At 46.1% G+C, this 22,225-nt stretch overlaps 1 protein-coding gene across 1 annotated transcript in view; it reads right to left on the bottom strand.

Annotated features, from left to right (window-relative positions):
• Positions 1–193: 193 nt before the first annotated feature.
• The window catches only part of LOC101615243 (NACHT, LRR and PYD domains-containing protein 7), a 32,271-nt gene continuing 10,239 nt past the window's right edge, over positions 194–22,225 (bottom strand). The window contains exons 3-13 of the mRNA XM_045133335.1: positions 20,011–20,097; positions 17,778–19,350; positions 16,981–17,001; positions 16,362–16,388; positions 16,047–16,199; positions 10,749–10,922; positions 7,547–7,717; positions 6,331–6,501; positions 4,078–4,245; positions 1,169–1,339; positions 194–335 (exon numbers count right to left, since the gene is read on the bottom strand). Of these exons, the coding sequence (XP_044989270.1) occupies positions 194–335; positions 1,169–1,339; positions 4,078–4,245; positions 6,331–6,501; positions 7,547–7,717; positions 10,749–10,922; positions 16,047–16,199; positions 16,362–16,388; positions 16,981–17,001; positions 17,778–19,350; positions 20,011–20,097 (2,858 nt within the window). The remainder of the gene's footprint in view (positions 336–1,168; positions 1,340–4,077; positions 4,246–6,330; positions 6,502–7,546; positions 7,718–10,748; positions 10,923–16,046; positions 16,200–16,361; positions 16,389–16,980; positions 17,002–17,777; positions 19,351–20,010; positions 20,098–22,225) is intronic.

Genomic DNA, 22,225 nt, shown 5'->3' with positions numbered 1-22,225 from the left:
TTTATAGGCTTATTAATTACATTGTGAATTATAGGCTTGTTAATAGATGCAGTTTCAAACAAAGTGCTTTAACTTTTATTATGCTTGTGAGGATACACTGATCAGAAGTGGGTGTGACATGCAGAATTCACTACAAAGCAGAGAGGGAAAAAAAAAAAATACATCTCAGGGGCCACCATGCCCAGATGTGGAATCAGAGGATCTCCGGGTGCTCAAAGAAGTCATGGTAAGAGGGTGCAGCCACGCTGGCAACATCAATCTTCAGGCTGGGATTATTCTCCTTCACATCCTTCAACAGCGTCTGAATTTTCGCATTCGATTTATCTATCTTCAACCTGGAGGGCCAGAGAACATTCATGTCTCCACAGTATTGTCTGTCGTTTCCCAGGAAATTCATGCCCAACTGCTCCCCCACATACACACCCGGAAGAGAATCTGTTTAAGGATACTGCTAAATAGAAAATTTGGAGATCCAGAAAATGGGTTTTCTTGTGAGAATCAACTCCCCCCCCCCCGCACTGTTGAGCCACCTCTTCAACACCATAATCTCTCAAATGAAAATGAAGCTGGGTGTGGTAGTGTACACATTTAATCCCAGCACTCAGGAGGCAGAGCTAGAAGAATCACCATGAGTTCGAGGCCACCCTGAGACTCCATAGTGAATTCCAGGTGAGCCAGGACCAGAGTGAGACCCTACCTCAAAAAAGAAAAAAAAAAAAAAAAATGACTGAAGAAAATTTCAAGAATCCTTGGAAGTAGCTTGCATAAAAGCAAAGAACATGAAGATGGATTACTTAAGCTACTGAAGTGATACATATGGTTCACACAACAGAAGAAACATCTGTAGGATCAGTTTCGAAAATGGACACCTGAGAAAGTTCTGGAGATACAAGTCTACTTTATTCTCCTTGGGATGCAGTGAGATAACTGTGCCTGTGAGCATGAATGTGCCCTCACACACGCCGTTGGCATTTCTAGCGCTGGGTGTTTTAGGAATGCTGCGCATCACTCAATTCTAAGGAGAGGGTTTTGGGAAGGTGGGGAATACAGACACCCCCTAAGGGAGGAGGATAGGCTCGATGCCTTCTCGTGGTGTGCACTGCCACCCAAGCTCCCCAGAGCACTATTCTCTGTGGAAAAGTTACGGTGTCAGACAGAAAGGTCATACCTGAGTGTCTTCAGGGGCCCACTGTTATCTTTTAACGCCTCCAAGATCTCTGCCACTCCAGTTGGTCCCAGGCAATTCTGTCCCAGGTCCAGAGTTTGTAGCTTCTGGTTGCTCGCAAGGGCAGATGCGAGCTCCTGACAATACAGAGGACTGAGGGAACATCCCCAGAGCCTGTTGGGGAAGAATATACAAAAAAAAAGGTCACTCAAGAAAACCCTTGCTAAGGATGTACCGCCAGATACCACTTTCCTGGAGCTCCAGCAAGGAGGAAGCGAGTGGGAGAGTCAATAATGGATCTTCATGGAGTTTCCTTCTGTTGTTTTCATTTTGTTTTGTTTTTGAGGGTTGTTTGTTTTTGAGGTATAGTTTCACTTTAGCCCAGGCTGCCCTTGAACTCAGCAATCCTACCTCTGCCTCCCAACTGCCAGGGTTAAAGGCATGAGCCACAACACCTCATGGAGCTTTAAAAAAAAAAAAAAAAAGTCACATGGAAGACTGGTACTGACCATTATTCGTAATTACACTTGCCTCATTCCGTATGGCCAACCAGAGAGGGAAGTGTGTAAATTCTACTTAGTGGTCATAGAAGTCCTTGGGAAAATGATTTTTTTGAAAGAGGCTAAAGGAAGGTAGATCATGAGCTACTGTGCTAGTTGGGGAAGAAAGGCAATGTGGCTGAAAAAACATTTGCTCTAGGAGAAAATGGGTTTAGGTCAAGTTGGGTGTTGTATAATTCTTACTCGGGAGGCTAAAGCAGAATTGCCATGAGATCCAGGGCAGCCTGGGCTACATAACCAAGCCTTGTCTTAAGCCCTTAACCCAACTCACCCCGGAGGGCTTGCCTAGAATCCACCAGTGAAGGGCTGGGGGTGTGGCTGGGCAGTAAAACGCTTGCTTAGCATACCTGAGGCCTTAGGTTCCACCCCCAGCACCCAAAGTACAAACCAGTGCTCGCCTATGAAGTACGTGGTTCACAACTAGTAAGTGAAATCCCCAAGACGCTACGGGATATTCACTGTCAAGATGTGTAGATTTTATCTGAGACAAATTTGGAGTCTTCAGAAATAAAAGTGATGTGACCTGGCATGCAACTTGAAATGTGATAGGTTAAGTAACTAGAGCAGGTGTGGTGGTCCATGCCTTTAATCCCAGCACTCAGGAGGCAGAGATAGGATTGTCATGAGTTTGAGGCCAGCCTGAGACTACATACTGAATTCCAGGTCAGCCTGGGCTAGAGCGAGACCCTACCTTAAAAAAAAAAAAAAAAGTGCAACACTTTAGGTAATGAATAATTTAAAAAAACCTCAATATCAAATCAAGTCAATTTAGAGATTATAGAACAAGCCAGGTGATAAAGGCTTTCTACATGTGCTTACAGTAAAGGGGACAGATGATGGCTGGTGCCTCAGAGGGACCAGAGGCCAGCCTTAGACCTTTGAAAGGAGATTTTAAAAATGGTTTTAAAGCTGGGCGTGGTGGCACACACCTTTAATCCCAGCACTTGGGAGGCAGAGGTAGGAGGATCGCCATGAGTTCGAGGCCACCCCGAGACTCCATAGTGAAGCCCAGGTCAGCCTGAGCTAGAGTGAAACCCTACCTAAAAAAAAAAAAAAAAAAAATGGTTTAAAGGTGAGTTAAGTAAGTGCCTCAGATCCTTAGGGTTATCAATTGAACTTGATTGTTTTGATACATGACATGTTATTCCCTCCACATCCCCCACCTCTCCCCACCCCGAAAGTCCCTGGAAACAAAGTTGCCTTTGCCCATGGATGGTAGAGAAGATTCTGTGGAAGAAGATATGCGTTCCACCAGCTTGTATTCAATTCCACTCAGGCCTAGCCCACAAGAGTTCCCTTTGGCACAGCCTGAACTAGATGAGAAAGCATCCCACACTTTAGTGTTTTCTCTCATCTCTGCCAAACTAAGTCATTTTACCACCTAGGTTTTTGTCAGTATGGTTCTGGCTCCAAGGTAGTCTGCATCAGTGAGATGCATTTGGCTGAATGCCAGAAGGGAGAAGTGGCATTTTATTTAAGTTCTCATTGATGGGACGAAATGCCTGACAAAGGTCAGTTTGGGGGATGGAGGGCGTGGGGGCAGGAGCTGCTCACATGCAGGGCAGTGAGGAAGCAGAGTGATGAAGGCTGTTGCTCAGCCAGCTGTCCTTTCCATGTAGTTCAGGATCCTGGCCCATGAAATGGTACTGCCCAGTTAAATTGGCTCTTTCCACCTTGATTAACCTACCAAGGTAATCCCTCATAGATATATACAGGGCTAACCTAATCTACATAAACCCTCAGGTGATTGTTTTTTAAGTAGATCTTATTTACTTGAGAGAGACAGAAGGGGGAAAGGGAGTATGAATGGGCATGCCAGGACCTCCAGCTATTGCAAATGAACTCCAGATGCATGTGCCCCCTTGTGCATCTAGCTTACGTGGGTCCTGGAGAATCGAACTGGGATCCTTTGGCTTGGCAGGCAAATGCCTTAACCACTAAGCCATCTCTACAGCCCGAGGTGATTTTAAATCAGTATAAAACATCACAGGCATAGACCTCACCTCTCCACCATCATTACCACAGAGCTCAACTATTTATGAGGTCACTGTATTTACTGGGCATAGCATCCCATCCACAGTGGCCTGTATACTAAACAGAATAGGCCCTTTGTTTTCTGCTCGTGGAATCCCAGCATAAGCAGTGCATTCCTGAATTCCACCTCACCGGGAGTCATTCACACCTACACACCACATCTCCAAGCCCTCCGGACAACTTGGCAAGTACCTACTTACCTAGAGTCAGTCTCTAGAAGGGTTTGGCTCCTAAGAGAACCAGGATAAGATACCACTGCAAGCAGATATTTAGAAATCCAGATTACTGAGCACTTTTCATCTGGACACCCATACCTACCCTAGGAATTTTAGATTAAAATTTGGATTCCTTAAGGCATCACAGAACATCCACAGTCCGATAGCTATGGGATTCAAACTTAGGTCCAAGTGCGTCAAGCTGCCATCTCCATGGAAGAGCTTTGAGAGATATTTGCAGCCATGGCTAGATATGTTGCACTGCTGTAACCTACAGGTAAAAATAAAATAAGAGATGCAGATAGAATGAGCACACCAGGCCCTCTGGCCACTGCAAATGAGGTCCAGATGCATGGGCCACCTAGTGCATCTGGCTTACATGGGTCCTGGGGAATTGAACCTGGGTCCTTAGGCTTCGTAGGCAAGTGCCTTAACCATTAAGTCATCTCCGGCCCAGGTTTCTACTCAAAATCCAGAAGACAATACACAGCATAATGTTTCTCATCTTTGCCTAGCTCAGAATTTTATTTATAAATTAATAAAAGTAAAAGAAAAATTCCTTAGCCGCAATAAAAAGTTATGTCTTCCCTCTGACTTGCACTCTTGGCTCCTGCACAACTTGCAAGTACTGTGGAGATGGTAGATTCTCCTGTCCCCAGTGTTTGTTACAGATTAGATAACCTTGGGTAGGTCGGAGGGGAGGGGGAGATGGGGGAAGGGTCTTAGGAATTTAAGCTCATTGACTTAGAGTCATAAGGAACTAATGTTTCAATTTGGAGGAGACAGTCTCTTCACAGTCAAGGTCATCACTGTTCTTTGGGGTGGTCCTCCTGATCATTTCTGCCTTGGAGGGATCTCATCAAGCTAGTAGCTTCCAAGCAGGGTTGCACAAAATAGAATACACTTTAACTGAATGTTTTTTCACTTAGCATGCATAGAGGGTTAAACCAACCTTTTCCTACCACCTTTTATAATCCTTTAAAAAAAAAAAAAAAACAAGACAAAACAAAACAAAAAAACAGCTCCTAATATCCGGGTTTTCCTGGAGTACAAAGGCTGTCTTAAATGCTAAGAGCTGGGGCACTGGGTTCAGACAACCAGAGATGGGTTGGGTCTCACTTTTATTTACTTACTTATTGCATTATTTAAGTAGTGAGGTTCCATCTGTCTTTCCCGTTATATTTCCAGATCTTGAGTTTAATTAGCCTAGCAAAATTACGACACATTGTTTCGTTTCACCCCCCAAAACAAAACATTGTTCAACGGCTCTGCTTCACATTTAAATGTGGTAGATCTTCCGATAAGCTTAGACCTCCTTATATATTTCTAAGGCCACAGAGGAGAAGAATGGAGACATGGAACCTTCCGGCAAGTGTATCTCCAGCCAGTCTTCAATCTGTGCCCAGGCATGGCTTAAGATCATAGAACCTAGGTGACATTAGTGTTCAACTTCTATAAAGAAAAAAAATCGGGCTGGAGAGATGGCTTAGTGGTTAAGTGCTTGCCTGTGAAGCTTAAGGACCCTGGTTCGAGGCTTGATTCCCCAGGACCCACGTAAGCCAGATGCACAAGGGAGCACATGCATCTGGAGTTCATTTGCAGTGGCTGGAGGCCCTGGGGCAACCATTCTCCCTCCCTCTCTCTGCCACTCTCAAAAAACAAACATTTAAAAAGAACAAAATATCCCCCCAAACCTCACAGTATTTACCATCCAGCCCTTTATATTAGTAACATTTTATTTGTTTTTCCAGGTAGAGTCTCACTCTAGCATAGGCTGATCTGGAATTCACTCTGTAGTCTCAGGGTGGCCTTGAACTCACAACAACTCTCCTATGTCTGCCTCCAAAGTGCTGGGACTACAGGAGTGTGCCACCACATCGAGCTTCAAGTAGTAACTTTGAAATTATTTGCAAGCACAGAAAGAATGAACACACCAGAGCCTCTAGCCATTGCAGACTCCAGATCATGCACTGCCTTGTGCAATCAGCTTCCTGTGAGTACTAAGGACTTGAACCCAGGTCGTTGGGCTTTGCAGGCAAGCATCTTAACTGCTGAGTCATCTTCCCAGCTCTGAAGTAGTAACTTCTATAGGCTGTGCCTTAACTATTCATCAAGGAATGCTGTGTCATGTCATCTTTAGAACATATGCACCCCCCCCAAAAAAAGATCTGAGAACTAATTGTTTACCCCAGGTCCCCACAATAGAGAGGGTCTAAGAGGATGAAAATATTAATAACCATCTGGATTCTGTTTTCATAATTTTTGCTAGGTTTCGTTTCATTTGAAAGGAATTTCTAGGTACCTTCATGTCTGCCGTGTTAGAATCCAGTTGCAACACATACACACAGGGACTTACACAAGGATCTGTAGTTTAGAGCCAGGGTAGCACAAACCCTCACACAGGATCTTCACTCCAATATCCCCGAGGTTGTTCTTGGCCAAGCTCAGGTGTGTTAGCCTCTGGTTGACCATCAATGTGGAAGACAGGTCCTTGCAACAGGCATCTGTAAGGTGGCAGTTCTCCAGCCTGGGAATCACAAGATGAGGAATGTGACAAGGACACTTCCAATGCTCCACCTTCTCCAATGGGTAAAGTACTACAGTCTTTAATTCCCTCCCCCACACACACACACACCTGGTGACTGATCACATGAGTAAGAATGGGAAGGTCAAGATGCATGAACCCTGCCCAGAGGTCAAAAAGGACACAAGTTCAATAGTGGGACACAGCCTTGGTGGGAAACCAACTGCTCTTGATTTGGCTAACTGATCCCCTCAGTGGTACGGGACTCATAGCTAGAGCTGGGAAACAAGTCAGAACCATATCCAAACATGAGCTCGCTCTCCATTATCAAGCTACTACCAATTGTGGGCTACAAGCAGGCCTACACCTATCAAATTCTCTATAAAAAAAAAATAAGGGTTATCCCATCTGTCTTGGTGCTAACTTTACTCTCCATTGGAGAATCTGCTTTTTCAGATAGATGCAGATCCTAAGGTGAGAACCACCCCATCATACCTCAAAAGGGACCTGGCTGAAACTAAGAATAGCTGGCAAAACAAGCACGGGTGCTGTTTCCTTGTTGAACTGGATACCAGTACAAGGGTGAAGGAGACCAACACAGAGAAAAATCAACTCCTACCAAATCAGAGAGCCAGAGACCCAGAGGCCCCCAACACCTCATCACTGAAGCAGACCAAAAATGAACACAACATGGCTCAGGGAAATTTTGTAGAAGAGGGGGCAGAAAGAATGTCAGAGCCACATGTTGGGTCATGATATGCAGAGACATTTATCATACCTGGAACTGTGGGCTAACTCCACAATGCACGACCCATATACCTCAACAAGGAGGGACCAGGGGGAGGGGTAGGACATGGACGAGCCTAACAGTGGTACCAACTTGACTGTTCACTGAGTACAAAATTAAAAAATAAATAAATTTTAAAAATAAGGAAGTGTTTGCATCCATGAATGGTTCCATGCGGGATGCCCAGCAAGTCTGGGGTTACCATGTGCCCCAATCTCCAGCCTCCGAAATCAGAGGCTCCACAGGAGAGGAGATACTTACGACAGCCTCTTCAGGGAGCACCGTGGGTACCTCAGGGTCATGCACAACATCTTTGCACTGTCATCCTGCAGGTTGTTGTCCGTGAGGTCCAGGCACGTCAAGGACTGGTTGGAATGGAAACTCAAGAAGAAATCATCCCATTGCTGAGTGGAGGCAGAGTAAGATTTCAGCCTGTGGCACAAACATCATAAAGACTCTTCAGGGAGGACAAGGACTCCGCTTGTGATTAGTCTCTTCTCTAAAAACTGCCTTGATTTGCCTCGCACCTCTCACGTGTCCAACTCTGGCCTGAACTATTAAGCGATAATGCAGTCTTTGATCCAGTCAAGTAATCTCCATGGCCATTTGGTCCACATCTAGCCTCATCTCAAAAAAAAAAAAAAAAAATTTCTAGGGGCTCAAAGTGCTTCTTGTGTAAGCATGAGGACCTGAATTCAGATTCCCCAGCACCCATAGAGTAGCCAGGCTGGGTGTAGTGGGATATGCTTATAACCACAGCACTGGGAAGGCAGAGAGGATCCCCGGGGCTTGTTGGATCTGTAAGCTCCCTGATCAGAGAAAACTTGTTTCAAAAAAACGGGCTGGAGAGATGGCTTAGCCGTCAAGGCATTTGCCTGCAAATTCCAGAGGACCCTGGTTCAATTCCCCAGGACCCACATAAGCCAGATGCACAAGGGGCTGCCCGTGTCTGGAGTTAATTTGCAGTGGCTGGAGGCCCTGGCATGCCCATTCCGTGTGCCAAATAAAGTATATTTTAAGAAAAAAGATGGTGGGGTCTAGGGAGATGGCTCAGCAGCTAAAGTCACTTGCTTGGTCTGTTGACCCAGCCCCCATGTAGAGCCAGATGCAAAGTAGAACACAGGTCTTTGTTCATGTTATGATGAAAGCACTCAAAGTTATATATATCCCAAGTGCCAGGACAAGGCATTTCCAACTTCACATACAATGGTTATGTTGTGCCCATTAAGTTGCCCTTTATGGGTTATGCTTATGCCTATAGATAAAAAAAGAACAAACAAACAAACAGTACTAAAGAGAGCAAGTGAGAGAGAGCTAGAGAACTGGCATTCCAGGGCCTCAGTCACTGCAATTGATCTCTAGACTCTTTGTGCCACCTAGTGGCCATGTGCATGTGACTTGTGTGGGATTGAGAGAGCCACACACATAGGTCCTTAGGCTTCACAGGCGAGCACCTTAACCACTGAGCCATCTCTCCAGCCTTGTTCTCACCTTCGGCTACAGAAGCATTTTTGCTGATAGTGAGTACTCAGGAAACTCAAAAGTGCTGAGAATAAGTGACCGTTGAATGTCCAGCATGAAATGAGGTCTCTAGCATACCCTCCAAGGCTCAGGTAACATGGCGGAAGAGGAAACGGAAAGAACGTAAGAGAAAGGATGGGGAGGGGCTTTTTGGAATGCCGCCTTGTGGACGTGAAACCACCATTGTTTTTATGACCTCAGCCACTGTCATGCATTATGGTTGATGAAGGTAATAAAAGCCATCAAAACAGAAGAGGGACTAGCTGGAAAGACAGCATGCAGCGAAAGGGTTTTGAGAGGAGGGGGACAGAAGGTAATGGGAGAGTTATGATCAAAACACATCATGAGCATGTATGAAGATTGTGAACAAACAAGGTTTTTAACCCAGTGCCCTGGTTGCTATGGAACCAAGTTGAAGAGGAAAGGAGTGGACTCCTTCATGACCACGGAAGATGTGTGACATTGTCAGAGCTGCTTGTGATGGGTGCCCCTCAGACCAGAAAGCTACCAGCAGCCAGGATCCCTGATCTTCCCAAAAAAACCACTCAATGGGCAATTTAAGTAAATAGTTTCTCTGAATCACAGGAAGCCAGGCAGGCAACATGTATTTTGAATCATTATGTCCAAACACAAAGATGACAGAATTCTGGGCAAGATATTACACGTGGGGCTAGTTATCTAATGCAGAACGTAACCTAAGGCTCCATCCAAGTCTACCTTTAAAAAAAAAAAAAACAAACAAACAGCTCCTTATTTGGAATTCTGTCCAGTCAGTAATTTTTTTAAGTCACCACTTGCTTTGGACACTTAGGAATGCAATGACCATGAGGGCCATCCCAAAGAATAGCAATGACTACGTGGTCCACCTAAAACAGGAGCAGAGACTGAAAAAAAATTTAGTGGTTAAGGCATTTGCCTACGAAGCCAAAGGACCACAGTTTGATTCCCCAGGACCCAGCTAAGCCAGAAGCACAGGGTGACACATGCATCTGGAGTTCGTTTACAGTGGCTAGAAGCCCTGGCATGCTCATTCTTTCTCTCTTTATCTCTCTATCTGCCCCCTCCCCGCCCGTCTCTCAAATAAATACAAATAATATTTTTTTTAAAAGGAGCAATTACCATCACACCCTTCCAGGAGGTAGTGATGACCCGACTACTACAGTTTATTTCTGTAAACATTCCTTCCTGGAGGGAGGTTTGTAAGACTCTGGAAGTAAACACAATGTACAAGCTCCTGGAACATTCCACCTCTTAAGATTATGTAAGCAGTAACAGTTTACTGGGAAGAGAAGATTCTCCAGCTGAGCTGTTTGAATCGTGTAGGGAGCTAGAGAGATGTAGCTTCCACGAGTCACCCAGTGATACGGTACAAAGGCACTGCAAGTCCTCAGACATATGCCAACTAATCCCAATAAACTTAAAAACATCACTCGGTGAGCCAGTAAGTTTATTTATTTGGGGGGGGGGGGAGGTAGAGACAGCAAATGGGTGTGCCAGGGCCTTCAGTCAATGTGAATGAACTCCAGATGCATGTGCCACCTTGGGCAGCTAGCTTATGTGGATCCCGGGGGGAAAACAATTGAACCCGAGTTCTTTGGCTTTGCAAACGAGCACCTTAACCGCTAAGCCATCTCTCCCAGCCCACCAAGTGATATTTTGATGGAATCATTTCTCCGGTCTGTCCTCAGTGCCTCCTATCTCGTGTGAGTAGCTATTTGTTCCTACATCCTCAGAAAAGTCAGTGAGGTTCTCACCCCCCCCACACACACACACCCGAAGTAAAGCAATTACCATGAGCATCACCCATGTTACACCAATGACCATGTGTGTACCACCACCCCAAAGGGCAATGGCGGTAGAGACCATGTGGACTGCCTCGAGGCAGGGAGCACACGGTATCTGCCCGAGGTCGGTGGTGCCCAGCAGCGGGCACGGGCCCTACCTCAGGAAGGCCAGGTTGCATTTCTCATGCTTGAGCATCTCGCCCAGCAGCATCAACGTCAGCGTCTTGCTCTCCTGGACGTTGCCCGACACCGTGAGGTGAGACAGTGTCTTCTTGCCAATGAGAGCCAGGCAGAGGTCTCGGTAAGTCGTGGTTGGGGAGACGTTTCTGATCCTGGGAAGGAAAACCAAAACAAAGGTGGAATTCTGTCCCCAGTGTTCAGTCTTTATGCTGTTTGGAGGCAGGTACAAGCAACATGGCAATTTGGCAGAACAAGATGTGATAGGGTTTTCTTTTTCTTCAACCTCCTCAGCCTTTACCAGAGGAAAGGAATGAACAAACAGTACTTCACATCAAACAGGTTGGGGGAAAAGTGATCACACATTTCTAGGAACACATTTTCAGAGGATTCATGTGGAAATGTCCTACAATGGGTGTCCTACTGCTGAGGAAAGCTGAAGACAGACTTCATTTATTTATACACAGAAGAGCACACCACACAGATATGCAGTATGGGTGCATCTTAGTTTAACTGAATTCATAACAAGAAACAAAATGTCAACTTGGTTAGTTAGGGTTAGGCTATTCTAGCATCTTGAGAACTCCCTCAGCTTAACATACACAAATAAACTACCTGTACTTGAAGACAGACCCTGGAAAGCTTTACTACTAGGGAAAGTAACTAGCTGGCCCATATTCTAGTGTTTAAATTCTGTTTCTATTACTGCTAGATTCCTTCTACGTCTGCCACCTGCACAGACGCTAAAGAGACTCTAAAGAGATGTCCCATCACATCTGTCTCCTGGTGTTCACTTTTACGTTTTTTTGAGGAAGGGAGTAGAGAACATGGGCATGCCAGGGCTTTCAGCCACGGAAAGGACTCCAGACACATGCGCCCCCTTGTGTACATATGCTACGTGACATGCTTGTGTCACTGTGTCTGGCTATGTGGGACCTGGCGATTTGAACCAATTCTTAGGCTTGCCAGGCCAGTGCCCTAACCGCTAAGCCATCTCTCCAGCCCGTCTTTACTTTTTTAAGTAGTGTTTTATGGGCTGGAAAGATGGTTCAGTGGTTAAAGGTACTTGCTTGCAAAGCCTAATTGCCTGGGTTTAATTCCCCAGTACCCATGTAAAACCAGATGCACAGATGGTGCATGCATCTGGAGTTTGTTTACATCACTGAAGGCCTTACTGTGCCTCTCTCCTTGCAAGAGTGTTTTTTTTTTTTTGTAAGTGTTTTGAGAGAAAACTAAGTAGACAGAATGAACGTACCAGGGCCTCCTGCAAAACTGTCCATCTTGCTTTTTACAGGATTTCAGTCAACTTTATATTGCTGGGATGAACCTCCAGACCAGATACTTTATAGGAGGAACCTAATTTATTTTAAGCCTATAGATCCAGGGGAAGCTGGCCCTTCCTCAGATCCAAAGAGAGACCACCAGCAGCCGCATAAGCACGCACAGACCTGGAGCCCCAGAACTCTGCATCTCTTTCTCTGGAATTCAGATATGCTCCCAAACACACTGTAGGGCTGGAACTTAGGTTCTACCCACAGCGATGCCTCCAGCCAGGAAGCTGGACATTCCAGCTGTAGCTTGAATAAAACTTAAGAGCCTGGGGAACATCTATTCAAGCTACCCCACGTGGGCACTGGGGAATGGAACCCAGGCTATCGGGTTTTATGAGAAAGCACCCCTGACTGCCAAGCCATCTTCTCCAGCCCTAGTGCTCATTCTTAAGTGACCCCCTATCCTTGAACGTGAGTGAGACCCAAGACCTTCTCCTAGCTGAGCAGCAGTAAGAATGAAAAGAGCCAGGTGTGGTGGCGCACACCTTTAATCCCAGCACTCGTGAGGCAGTGGTAGGAGGCATGCCATGAGTTCAAGGCCATCCTGAGACTCCATAGTGAATTCTAGGTCAGCCTAGACTAGAGTGAAACCCTACCTCAAAAAGCAAAAAAAAAAAAAAAAAAAACCACCATGAAATGGTGATACCATCTTCCTGGAGTCTCCCCATATCTACGTGTCTTAAAGAAGTGAAAAGCCACATTATGAGTTCACTATGGCAGAAGCATATTATAGACATAGATGGGTGGGGGTGTAACTCAGTGAGGGCTGCGGTGTGGCTCAGTAGCACAGCATCTGCCTAGAACCTACCAGTCATGCATGGGCTAGGGCTGTGACTCAGCGATAGAGCCCTTGCCTAGTTGTGCAAAGCCCTGGGTTCCATCCCCAACACCACATGAAGGGGCTGTGGGCAGTGGAGACCCCAGACCTGCCAACCGGCATGCATGGTTTTCAACAGCACTTGTGCTTGGAAGCAGGTCTTCCCTTATCATGCTTTGAGCATGACCTGTGTTTTGCACACAGGGAGGATAGGTTCCACAGTAGAGCCCAGGCTCACTTCAAACTTGAGACAACTATGTTCCTGTATCAGCCTCCTGGGTGCTGGCCTACAGGAATCTGCCACCACAGCCAACTCCATATTTTTTGAAGATGGCCATCTTTTTTGTTGCTTTGTTTTTTAATTTTTATTTATTTGACAGTGACAGAGAAAGAGGCAGAGAGAGAGAAAGAGAGATAAAGGGTGCACCAGGGCCTCCAGCCACTGCAAACGAACTCCAGATGTATGTGCCCCCTTGTGCCTCTGGCTAAGGTGGGTCCTGGGGACTTGAGCCTCAAACTGGAGTCCTTAAGCACTTGCCTGTGAAGCCTAACCACTCCTCTCCAGCCCAAGATTGCCATCTTTAAAGACTTCCCATTATAAATGGGAGCCTATGCTCTCAGCTTCTCTCCCAATCAATTTGCTTTTCCCTATGTTCCTCCTACAGGGCCTCTCCTCTCTGTGGGCTTGCGTTTGCAATTTCAGTGCTGGAGCTGTCCACTGAAAGTGAACTTGTCCCGTTAAGAGTCAGTGGAGCCGGGCGTGGTGGCACACACCTCTAATCTCAGCACTCGGGAGGCAGAGGTTGGAGGATCGCCATGAGTTCGAGGTCGCCCTGAGACTCCATAGTGAATTCTAGGTCAGCCTGGGCTAGAGGGAGACCCTACCTTAAAAAAAAAAAAAAACCAACAAAAAAGGAAAATATGAAAAGTCAGCCAACAAGGATTGTGACATTAGCTCTGAGACATATGCAGGAAAAATGCCATAAATGAACACATGGTGTTATGAGATGTCTCAAGCCAAGAAAGAGGGAAAAGGCCTGGTACATTAACTTCAAAGGTAGGAATTCTAACTGATGGGGTGACGGTGGGGAATAGACGCATGGACTCCTGATGGACGTAGCATATGGCAATAGGATCTGGAACCGGACAATAGAGGGCTTGGCAGGTTGAGGTGAACTAGCCAACAGTTCTGGCTTCCTGGTCAACATGTCATTCACATGCTACTGCTCCCTCCCAATCCCTAGTGTTTCTCACCTCCTCGTCAGCTCCACCTCTAAGCAGGGCGTACTCCTTACATGTTTGCAGGTTAGGTGTCTTGCTAAAATGGACATCTTAGAGGTTTGAGTTTATGTGACAACAAAGGCTACCAAGCAGGGGAAAACAGGTGCGGACAGAGTTTCTCAAAACACACAAATAGAACTACCATGTGAACCCTCTTACCCTCCGCAGTGTATACCAGAGGAGATTTCGATCCGTACCACAGAGATTTGTACATCCATGTTTATTGTTGTATTATTAAACAGCTAAGTTATGAAACCAGACTAGGTGTCTGAATGGACAAAGAAAAATGTATATATGCACAATGGAGTTTTCATCAGCCATGAATAATAAAACTTGGGGCTGGAGAGATGGCTCAGGGATGAAAAGCACCTGCCTGCCAAGCCTAAAGGCCTGGGTTCGATTTCCCAGTCCCCACATAAAGCCAGATAGGCAAAGTGGCACGCGTGTCTGGAAGAGTGTACGGTGGCTTGAGGCCCTGGTGCACCCATATGTACTCACGTTTCCTGCCACATTCTCTCACACGCACCCAAATATAAGCTAAGAATGAAATGTTGCTATTTGCAGGAAAGTAGCTAGAGCTGAAGGTTATGGTAAGCAAAGTAAGCCAGGCTCGGATGTAATATGTGAAATACCTGTGTCTGTGCATGCATATACATGGCAGGGACGTAGAAAAGAACTACTGGGGAAAAGATAGGGAACCAGAAGGGGGAGGGGACAGTGAGGAGTACATGTGATCGAAGTCCACAATATAGAAGGAAAATGCCGTTATGAAGCCTACTATGTATGATTAAATAAAAAATTAGTTGGAGAGATGGTTTAGCTGTTAAAGCTCTTGCCTGCAAAGCCTAAGGACCCATGTTCAACTGCCCAGAGGTACAAGGTCACACATGCGCACAGATAGTACACGTGCGTCTGGAGTTAGAGTGTAGTGGCTGGAGGGCCTGGCATGCCAATTCTCTTGCTCTTGCGCATTTAAAAAAAAAAAAAATAAGGACCAGTCTGTTGGACTTACCTAAAGTAATATTAAACAAGTTTCCTTATATTTAGCATGGCTATAACACTTAAGGAGGATGAGATAGGGAAAAAAAATTCCATCCACACATACCAATTAATCTGCCTTATTTCACTTAGAACAATGTAAAACACCAGGTACTCTAAGAACATGTAGCTCATAGAACTCGAGTAATCAATATTGGAATGATACATTTTATTCATTCATCTGTTCATGGACACCTAGGCTGGGCCGATGGCTTGGCTATTGTGCCTAACAAGAGTAATATGGATGTTCAAGTATTTCTGTGGTATGATAGAATTCCTTCTGATTTATACCAAGGAGTGGGCAGAAGTTTCAGAAAGGAAGCCACTGGTGACCACTACACACCTCGATTACCAGTTATATTTCCCCCATTCCCACTACCCAGCTCTCCACCTATGCCTGTATTTGTAATGGCTGAACTTAAAAACAAAAAGAACACCCTACAGTGGACATTAATGACTATAAAGTCACCAAGAGTCTCAATAAAGTCCTCCTACTGGAGCCAGGCATGGTGGTGCATGCCTTAAATCCCAGCACTCGGGAGGCAGAGGTAGGAGGACTGCCAAGAGTTTGAGGCCGCCTTGAGACTCCATAGTGAATTCTAGGTCAGCCTGGGCTAGAGTGAGACCCTACCTTGAGGAAAGAAAAAAAAAAAAAAAAAGACAAAAGTCCTCACATTGGGCAAGTTTAAGGAGTTTTCAAATATTCCAAGCACCTTGCGAGAGTTTGGTCAGGCATTCAATTGTCACTCACATACTAAGCACCAAAGCTTGGCCATGCCTCAAGCCTCTATCACAAGACTTGTTTTACTCACACTACTTTCTGCAGGCGGCAGGAAGCATAGGTTATATAGTCGCAGAGAATCCTCACTGTAATGTCATTCAGGAAGCTTTGGTTGATTTCCAGAAGGCTCAGGTTCTTGTTGCAACAAATCACAGAGCACAGATCTGTCCACAGGCCAAGAGAGCTGGAGCAGGTTGGGGTCCTACAAGAAAGCCACAGACGACAGCCCCCATTAGAGTCATGGCATATGGTGGGTCTCTAGGACACCAGGGGATCCTGGTGATAAGCAGTACCTTACGACCTACTACTAATTTTTTTTACTTTGTCTTGGTCATTACAAGTAAACAGCAGCCTATTTTCAGTGGCCCAAAGCCTCCTATAACGTGTTGGTTGGCAGGGGGTGGAAGGAGTCAGTTTCAACAATGGGTTCATGTCCTTCTGACGAGAACTTAAGACTCAGCCCAAACACCTGTTGGTTTTAAAGATTATCATAACATCTCATGAGATCATAATGCTTAGCGAAGTGAGATGGCTCATGTCTTTATTCCCAGCTACCCAAGAGGCTGCAGTTCAGAAGTTCAAGGCGAATCTGGGCAACACAGCAAGACTCCATCTCAAAACAACTAAAGTTTTAACTAACACTTAAAATATGGCATCATGTACCTAAATTTTTGTGATAATACTAGATCTTCATTAGATTTTATGACAATAAGGGAAGAAATATGACTAACTCTACTGCTAATCTCAAGAGTTTCCTGGCTTGAATATTTAGCAAGAATGCTTAGCCGGCCATCTAGTGCTGGAAGGTGCTACATGCATTGCAGGGGAAAGTGGCCAGCATCGCTGAGCAACTTGATGTCTAAGCGACTCAGAGCCAACAACCCAACGTGATGCTCACACAAGTGCAATAGTGGCACAGAGCCATGGTGGGTAACCACTGCCCTTGGATTGGCTAACAGATCCACTCAGTGGACAGGAAACCACATCTGGAACTGGGAAACAAGTCAGAGTCATATCCAAATAATGATTCTGCTTTCCAATATCAAGCTCCCACTAATCTTGGGCTACAAGAGGGCCTACACCCATAAATTCTCTTTAAAACTAATAATGGTTATCCTATTTACCCAGTGCTGGCTTCACTCTGGAGAATCTGCTTCTCTTTCACAGGGGAGAAGGACCCAAGGAAATGAACAACCCAGTATACTCCACCCCGGCCCCAGCTGAAACCAGAGGAACTGGGAAAGTGAGCAAGAGTGCTGCTTTCTTGGTGAACCCAGTATCAAAACAAGGGTGAAGGACATAGACCCAGAGGTCACTCAACTCCTAGCAAAGCAGAGATCCAGAAACTCCCAAGAGGCCATCACTGAAGTGGACTTTAAAAATGCACCCAACATGGCTCAGGGAATTTTGTGGAAGAGGGGGCAGAAAAATTGTTAGAACCACAAGTTGGGACACTGCACAGAGACATTGCCTCTCCCTCATAACTGACTCCCAGGATGTATGTCCCACAATCCCCATGGGGATGATCTGCACCCCCAGTGAGGAGAGCCCCCCTTGGGAAAAGGGGCAGGGATGAGGAAAAGGATGGTACCAACATGTGGCGTTTACATATTAAATATGTCCATAACTAATAAAAATAAACTTTAAATAAAAAAGACTGCTTAGCCCAAAGGCAGGTCTGACCATGAGCCGCACAGACTTATCCTAACGGGACAGTGGATGAAGCTGAAAACAGGAAACTTGAAAATTCAGTAGTTCTTACCTCATACCCTCAAGGTAGGACTCCAGAGGGATGTCATTGTCTAAGAAGACCCCCTTGGCAACCTGTATGGACAGCCTGTGCAAGCCTGGACAACTCTTCAGGCAGAATGAGGAGTACATGAGGTCCGCGCTGGTTTTCAGGTGCAGGGACAGCTCCTCGAAGGGAGCCATGATTTCCTTCACGAGCTCCTCCTCCTGAGATTCATAGAGACAGGCGAACACCTCCCTCAGGTCCGTCAGGGAGAAGTAGGGCCTGTCCTCCTCCAACTTATACTGCAGCAATTCCTGCTTGATTTCCATTGCTGTTTGGCAGCCAAAGGTCATCTCCAGCTCTTTCATTCGCTGCTCATTCAAGAGCCCGAACAAGAAGAGCCCCACCTGGGCCAGGTTAGGGTTCTTGACTCTCTCTTCCCTGGAGAACAGCTTCCTCACGTCACCAATGTCCCTCTGAGCGCTGTCCTCAGCTTCCTTCTCCCCGCGCTTCAGAATGTAGAAGATGGCAGCCAGCAGCTGTTGGATGCTGAGGTGGACAAAGGAGAAGTAGTCCTCATCCCTCTGCAGGATGCGCTTGTTCAGAAAGCAGGAAAGGTCAGACTCCTTCAATTCAAGTTTCCACAGGTCTCCGTCATGGAATACGGACATCTGTGTCCACAGGCCCTGGGCAGCCAGGAGACAGATGGCCTCTAAGGAGGTCCGGAGTTGCTCGCTGCGGAAGTCACTAGAAGGCACCTGGCTGCAGAGGAACTGTAGGAACAGGGAGGTGCAGGTCTGACAGGTCAGAGCCAGGTCGGCCTCCCTCTCCATCTGCAGCTCCAGACACACGCAGGCCACCCAGCACACGGCGGGAGCCGAGCCCATGCGGAACAGGGCAGCATTGCCCTTCACGGCCTCGAGAGCACGCAGTGCCCGCTTCTCATCTCCGAAGTGTTTCAGGAAGTATGCGTGCCTGTCCTGCTCCGAGAAGCCCTCCACCTCTAGGAGGAGTGGCTGGTCCACCAAGATGAAGAGCTCCTGCAAGGCCTGGGGCCGGGTGGTCACCAGCAGCTTGGCTTTCGGGACCATCTTCCCCTTGAGCAAACTACTCAGGAGGATGGGCACTGGCTTCTGCATTTCCCAGTCACCACAGATGTCATGGATCAGCGCCCCTGCAGGGACCCTCAGCTCATCAAAACCATCCACCACGAAGAGGACTTCCTGCGCCTGCATTACGACCTCCTTGATGTCAGCCTTCCACTTGGCACAGTCCTTGGAGATCAGCTCCGCGAAAGTGCAGGGCGACATGTGGTTCAGATCTCTGCACCTGAGGTAGAAGGCGTATTTGAAAGGCTGGCCCTGGCTGCCCTGTATCCACTCCTGCAGACATTTTCTGGCCACCGTGGTTTTTCCAACACCCGCAGGACCATACAGTATCACCGTGTGTGGCACCGGCTTTGTGGCTGTTTTGGGACTCAGGAATGGTATCAGCTTCTGACTTCTCTCTGTGACATACTGGAAGTGTTCATCTCCCTTCCAAAATTGGTTTTTGTAGAGTAGAGGGAGACCTTCCACTATGTTTTTCTGTCTCTCCTCTTTGCCTGGAATGATATTCAACGGGAAAATTTGAGTCATGGGTGACCAACCTCGCCTTAAAGGTGCATTGTGTGGGCTGGAGAGATGGCTTAGCAGTTAAGGCACTTGCCTGCAAAGCCAAAGGACCCAGGTTTGATTCCCGAGGACCCATGTAAGCCATATACACAAGGTGGTGCATGCTTCTGGAGTTTGTTACAACAGCTAGAGGCCTGGCATGCCCACTCTGCCTTTCTCTCAAATTACAAGGAAAAAAAAAAAATGTCCTGACTGACTGCTGTTCTCACAACTCATAACCAACAACTGCATGGTGAACACCAGCAACCCCACTAAGGGGGGGGGGCACCTCAGTGGAGTGGAGGCAGGGAGGAGGAAAGTGATGGTGCCAATACATTATGTGTTCATACGAAGTTTCTACTTTAAAAAGTACACTGAGTAAAAGAGTAAGGGTGGCTGGGCATGGTGGCACATGCCTTTCATCCCACACTTAGGAGGCAGAGTAGGAGGATCACCATGAGTTCCAGGTCATCCTGAGACTATAGTGAATTCCAGGTCAGCCTGGGCAGGAGTGAGACCGTATCTCGAAAAACAAACAAAAAAGTATAAAGGTGGGGAAAAAGGATGATTTAACCTGCATGTTCCCAAGTTCTATAGAACAAAATACTCACCTGGTTTTTCATCTGCCCTTTGTGTCTCCAAGGGCTCCTCTATGATTTCTAGCACTGGGTCCTCTGCTTCTGGTGTCTGTGAACCCTCTGGAAAAGAGATACAGATGTAACCTTGACACATGGGATTATTCTCACCACTTATATCAGGCATTACTTTTTATTGGCAAGGGAAGAATGAAAGAATGGGCATGCCAGGGCCTCTCCACTTCATATAAACTCCAGATACATAGGTACCACTTCATGCATCTGGCTTTACATAAGTACCAGGAGATCAAACCCAGGCCATCAGGCTTTGCAAGCAAGCACCTTTAATGGGGGAGCCATCTCTCCAGCCCATGGATATTATAAGACTTCAAGTAGAGCATCTCTTAATACATTTTTAAAATACTTAATTTTTATTTGACAGATTGGGTGCACCAGGGCCTCCAGCCACTGCAAACGAACTCCAGATGCGTGCGCCCCCTTGTGCATCTGGCTAATGTGGATCCTGGGTCCTTTGGCTTTGCAAGCAAAGGCCTTAACCTTTAAGGCATTCCTCTAGCCCTTAATACATATTTAATTGTAAATGTGCATGTCAGTGCCTCTTGCCAATATAAATGAATATCCAGCACATTTACTTTGTCCGTCTTGCTGTATGCGGGTACTGGGAAGCCAACCTGGGCCAGCAGGCTCTGCAAGCAAGCACCTTTAACCAAGCCATCTGCCAAGACCCTTGAGTCTAGCTTTTACTTTTTTTTTTTAACTTCTTAAAGATGTTTTTATTTTTATTTGTGTAGAGAGAAAGAGGCACAGAAACAGAAATAGAATGAGTGCACCAAGGCCTCCAGCTCCTACAAGCCAACTCCAGACGCATGCACCACCTCGTGCTTACGTGGGTCCTGGGGAATTGAACCTGGGTCCTTTGTCTTTGCAGGCAAGCGCCTGAACTGCTAAGCCATCCCTCCAGCCCAAGTCAATCTTTCAAAATAAAACACATAAGATTAAACACTTAAGGTCTGGAGAGATGGCTCAGTGATTAGATGTGCTTGATCTCAAGGACTGTGGGCACAGATTCTACTGCCCAGCACCCAGGCAAAGCCAGATGCACAAAATGGCTCATACATTTGGAGTACTGTTTGTAGCGGCAAGAGGTATTAGTGTGACCATTGTCTCTTTTTAAAAAAATATTTCTTACCTCAAGAAGAAAAAGAGTTAACACTTAAATGTGTTATTGAAGTTGTAGTTCAGGAATAGAGTGTCTGCCTAACATATACAAGGCCTCCAGCACTGCAAAATAATTAAGTGTGCAGTTCCAAAGTATTGGTATGTTTACAACTATGTGGGCATCATCCTCTCCTAGAACTTTCTTAATCACTACCTATTACCTCTCGGAACCACTCAGTCTCCATGTTATCTCTGAATTTATCTACTAAGGATACATCCTATAAATGTAATGCTAAAATAGGTAGCCCTGCATGACCAACCTCCTTAGCATGCTAGATCTTCGTGTTGTATACACCACTCATTGCTCTATTTCTTTCTGTGGCTGGATCATATGCCAGTGCACGGACTTTTCTCCATTCATCTGATGGGTGTGTGGGTTGTGTGACCTTCTGGGTAGAAGAACACTGCTAATGAACATTCTTTCACATACAAGTACTTGCTTCAATTCTGTTTAATTCTTTGGGTATATTCCTAGATAGTCATGGTAATTCTGTGAATAAGCCCTGAACTGTCAGAAAACTTCCAATTTAAGATATAAGTCAGACAACCTCTAGAGTAAAGCACTAATCTTCCCAAGCGTTTATATGTTGGATCTTAAGCCAAAATATGATACATTTGGAAACAAGCAATGAGCTTGCAGTGCTCAGCTATCAAAACTCAGGAGCTGCGATTACACATAGGTGGCACCACAGTATAGAATCCCAATGGTCAGTGCTTGCTGTCTTAACATGAGGACCCAAGTTCGGATATCTAGCACCCATGTGAAATCAAGGCATAACAGCCAGGTATAGTGGCCGACACCTATAATCCCAGCACTGGGGAGGCAGAGATGGGATCTCCAGGACTTGTTGGCCAGCTAATATAGCCAATTAGACATTCACTCATCTCAAAATAAGTTGGGGAGATGGTGAGATTTCTCAGTGGTTAAGGTACTTGCTTGCAAAGCCCAAGGAACCAGGTTCTATTTCCCAGTACTCACAGAAAGCCAGATGCATAGTGTGGCACATGCATC

Source organism: Jaculus jaculus, chromosome 14 (assembly GCF_020740685.1).
Source record: "Jaculus jaculus isolate mJacJac1 chromosome 14, mJacJac1.mat.Y.cur, whole genome shotgun sequence".
Taxonomy (NCBI): Eukaryota; Metazoa; Chordata; class Mammalia; order Rodentia; family Dipodidae; genus Jaculus; species Jaculus jaculus.
This window is presented reverse-complemented; position numbering and strand designations above follow the sequence as displayed.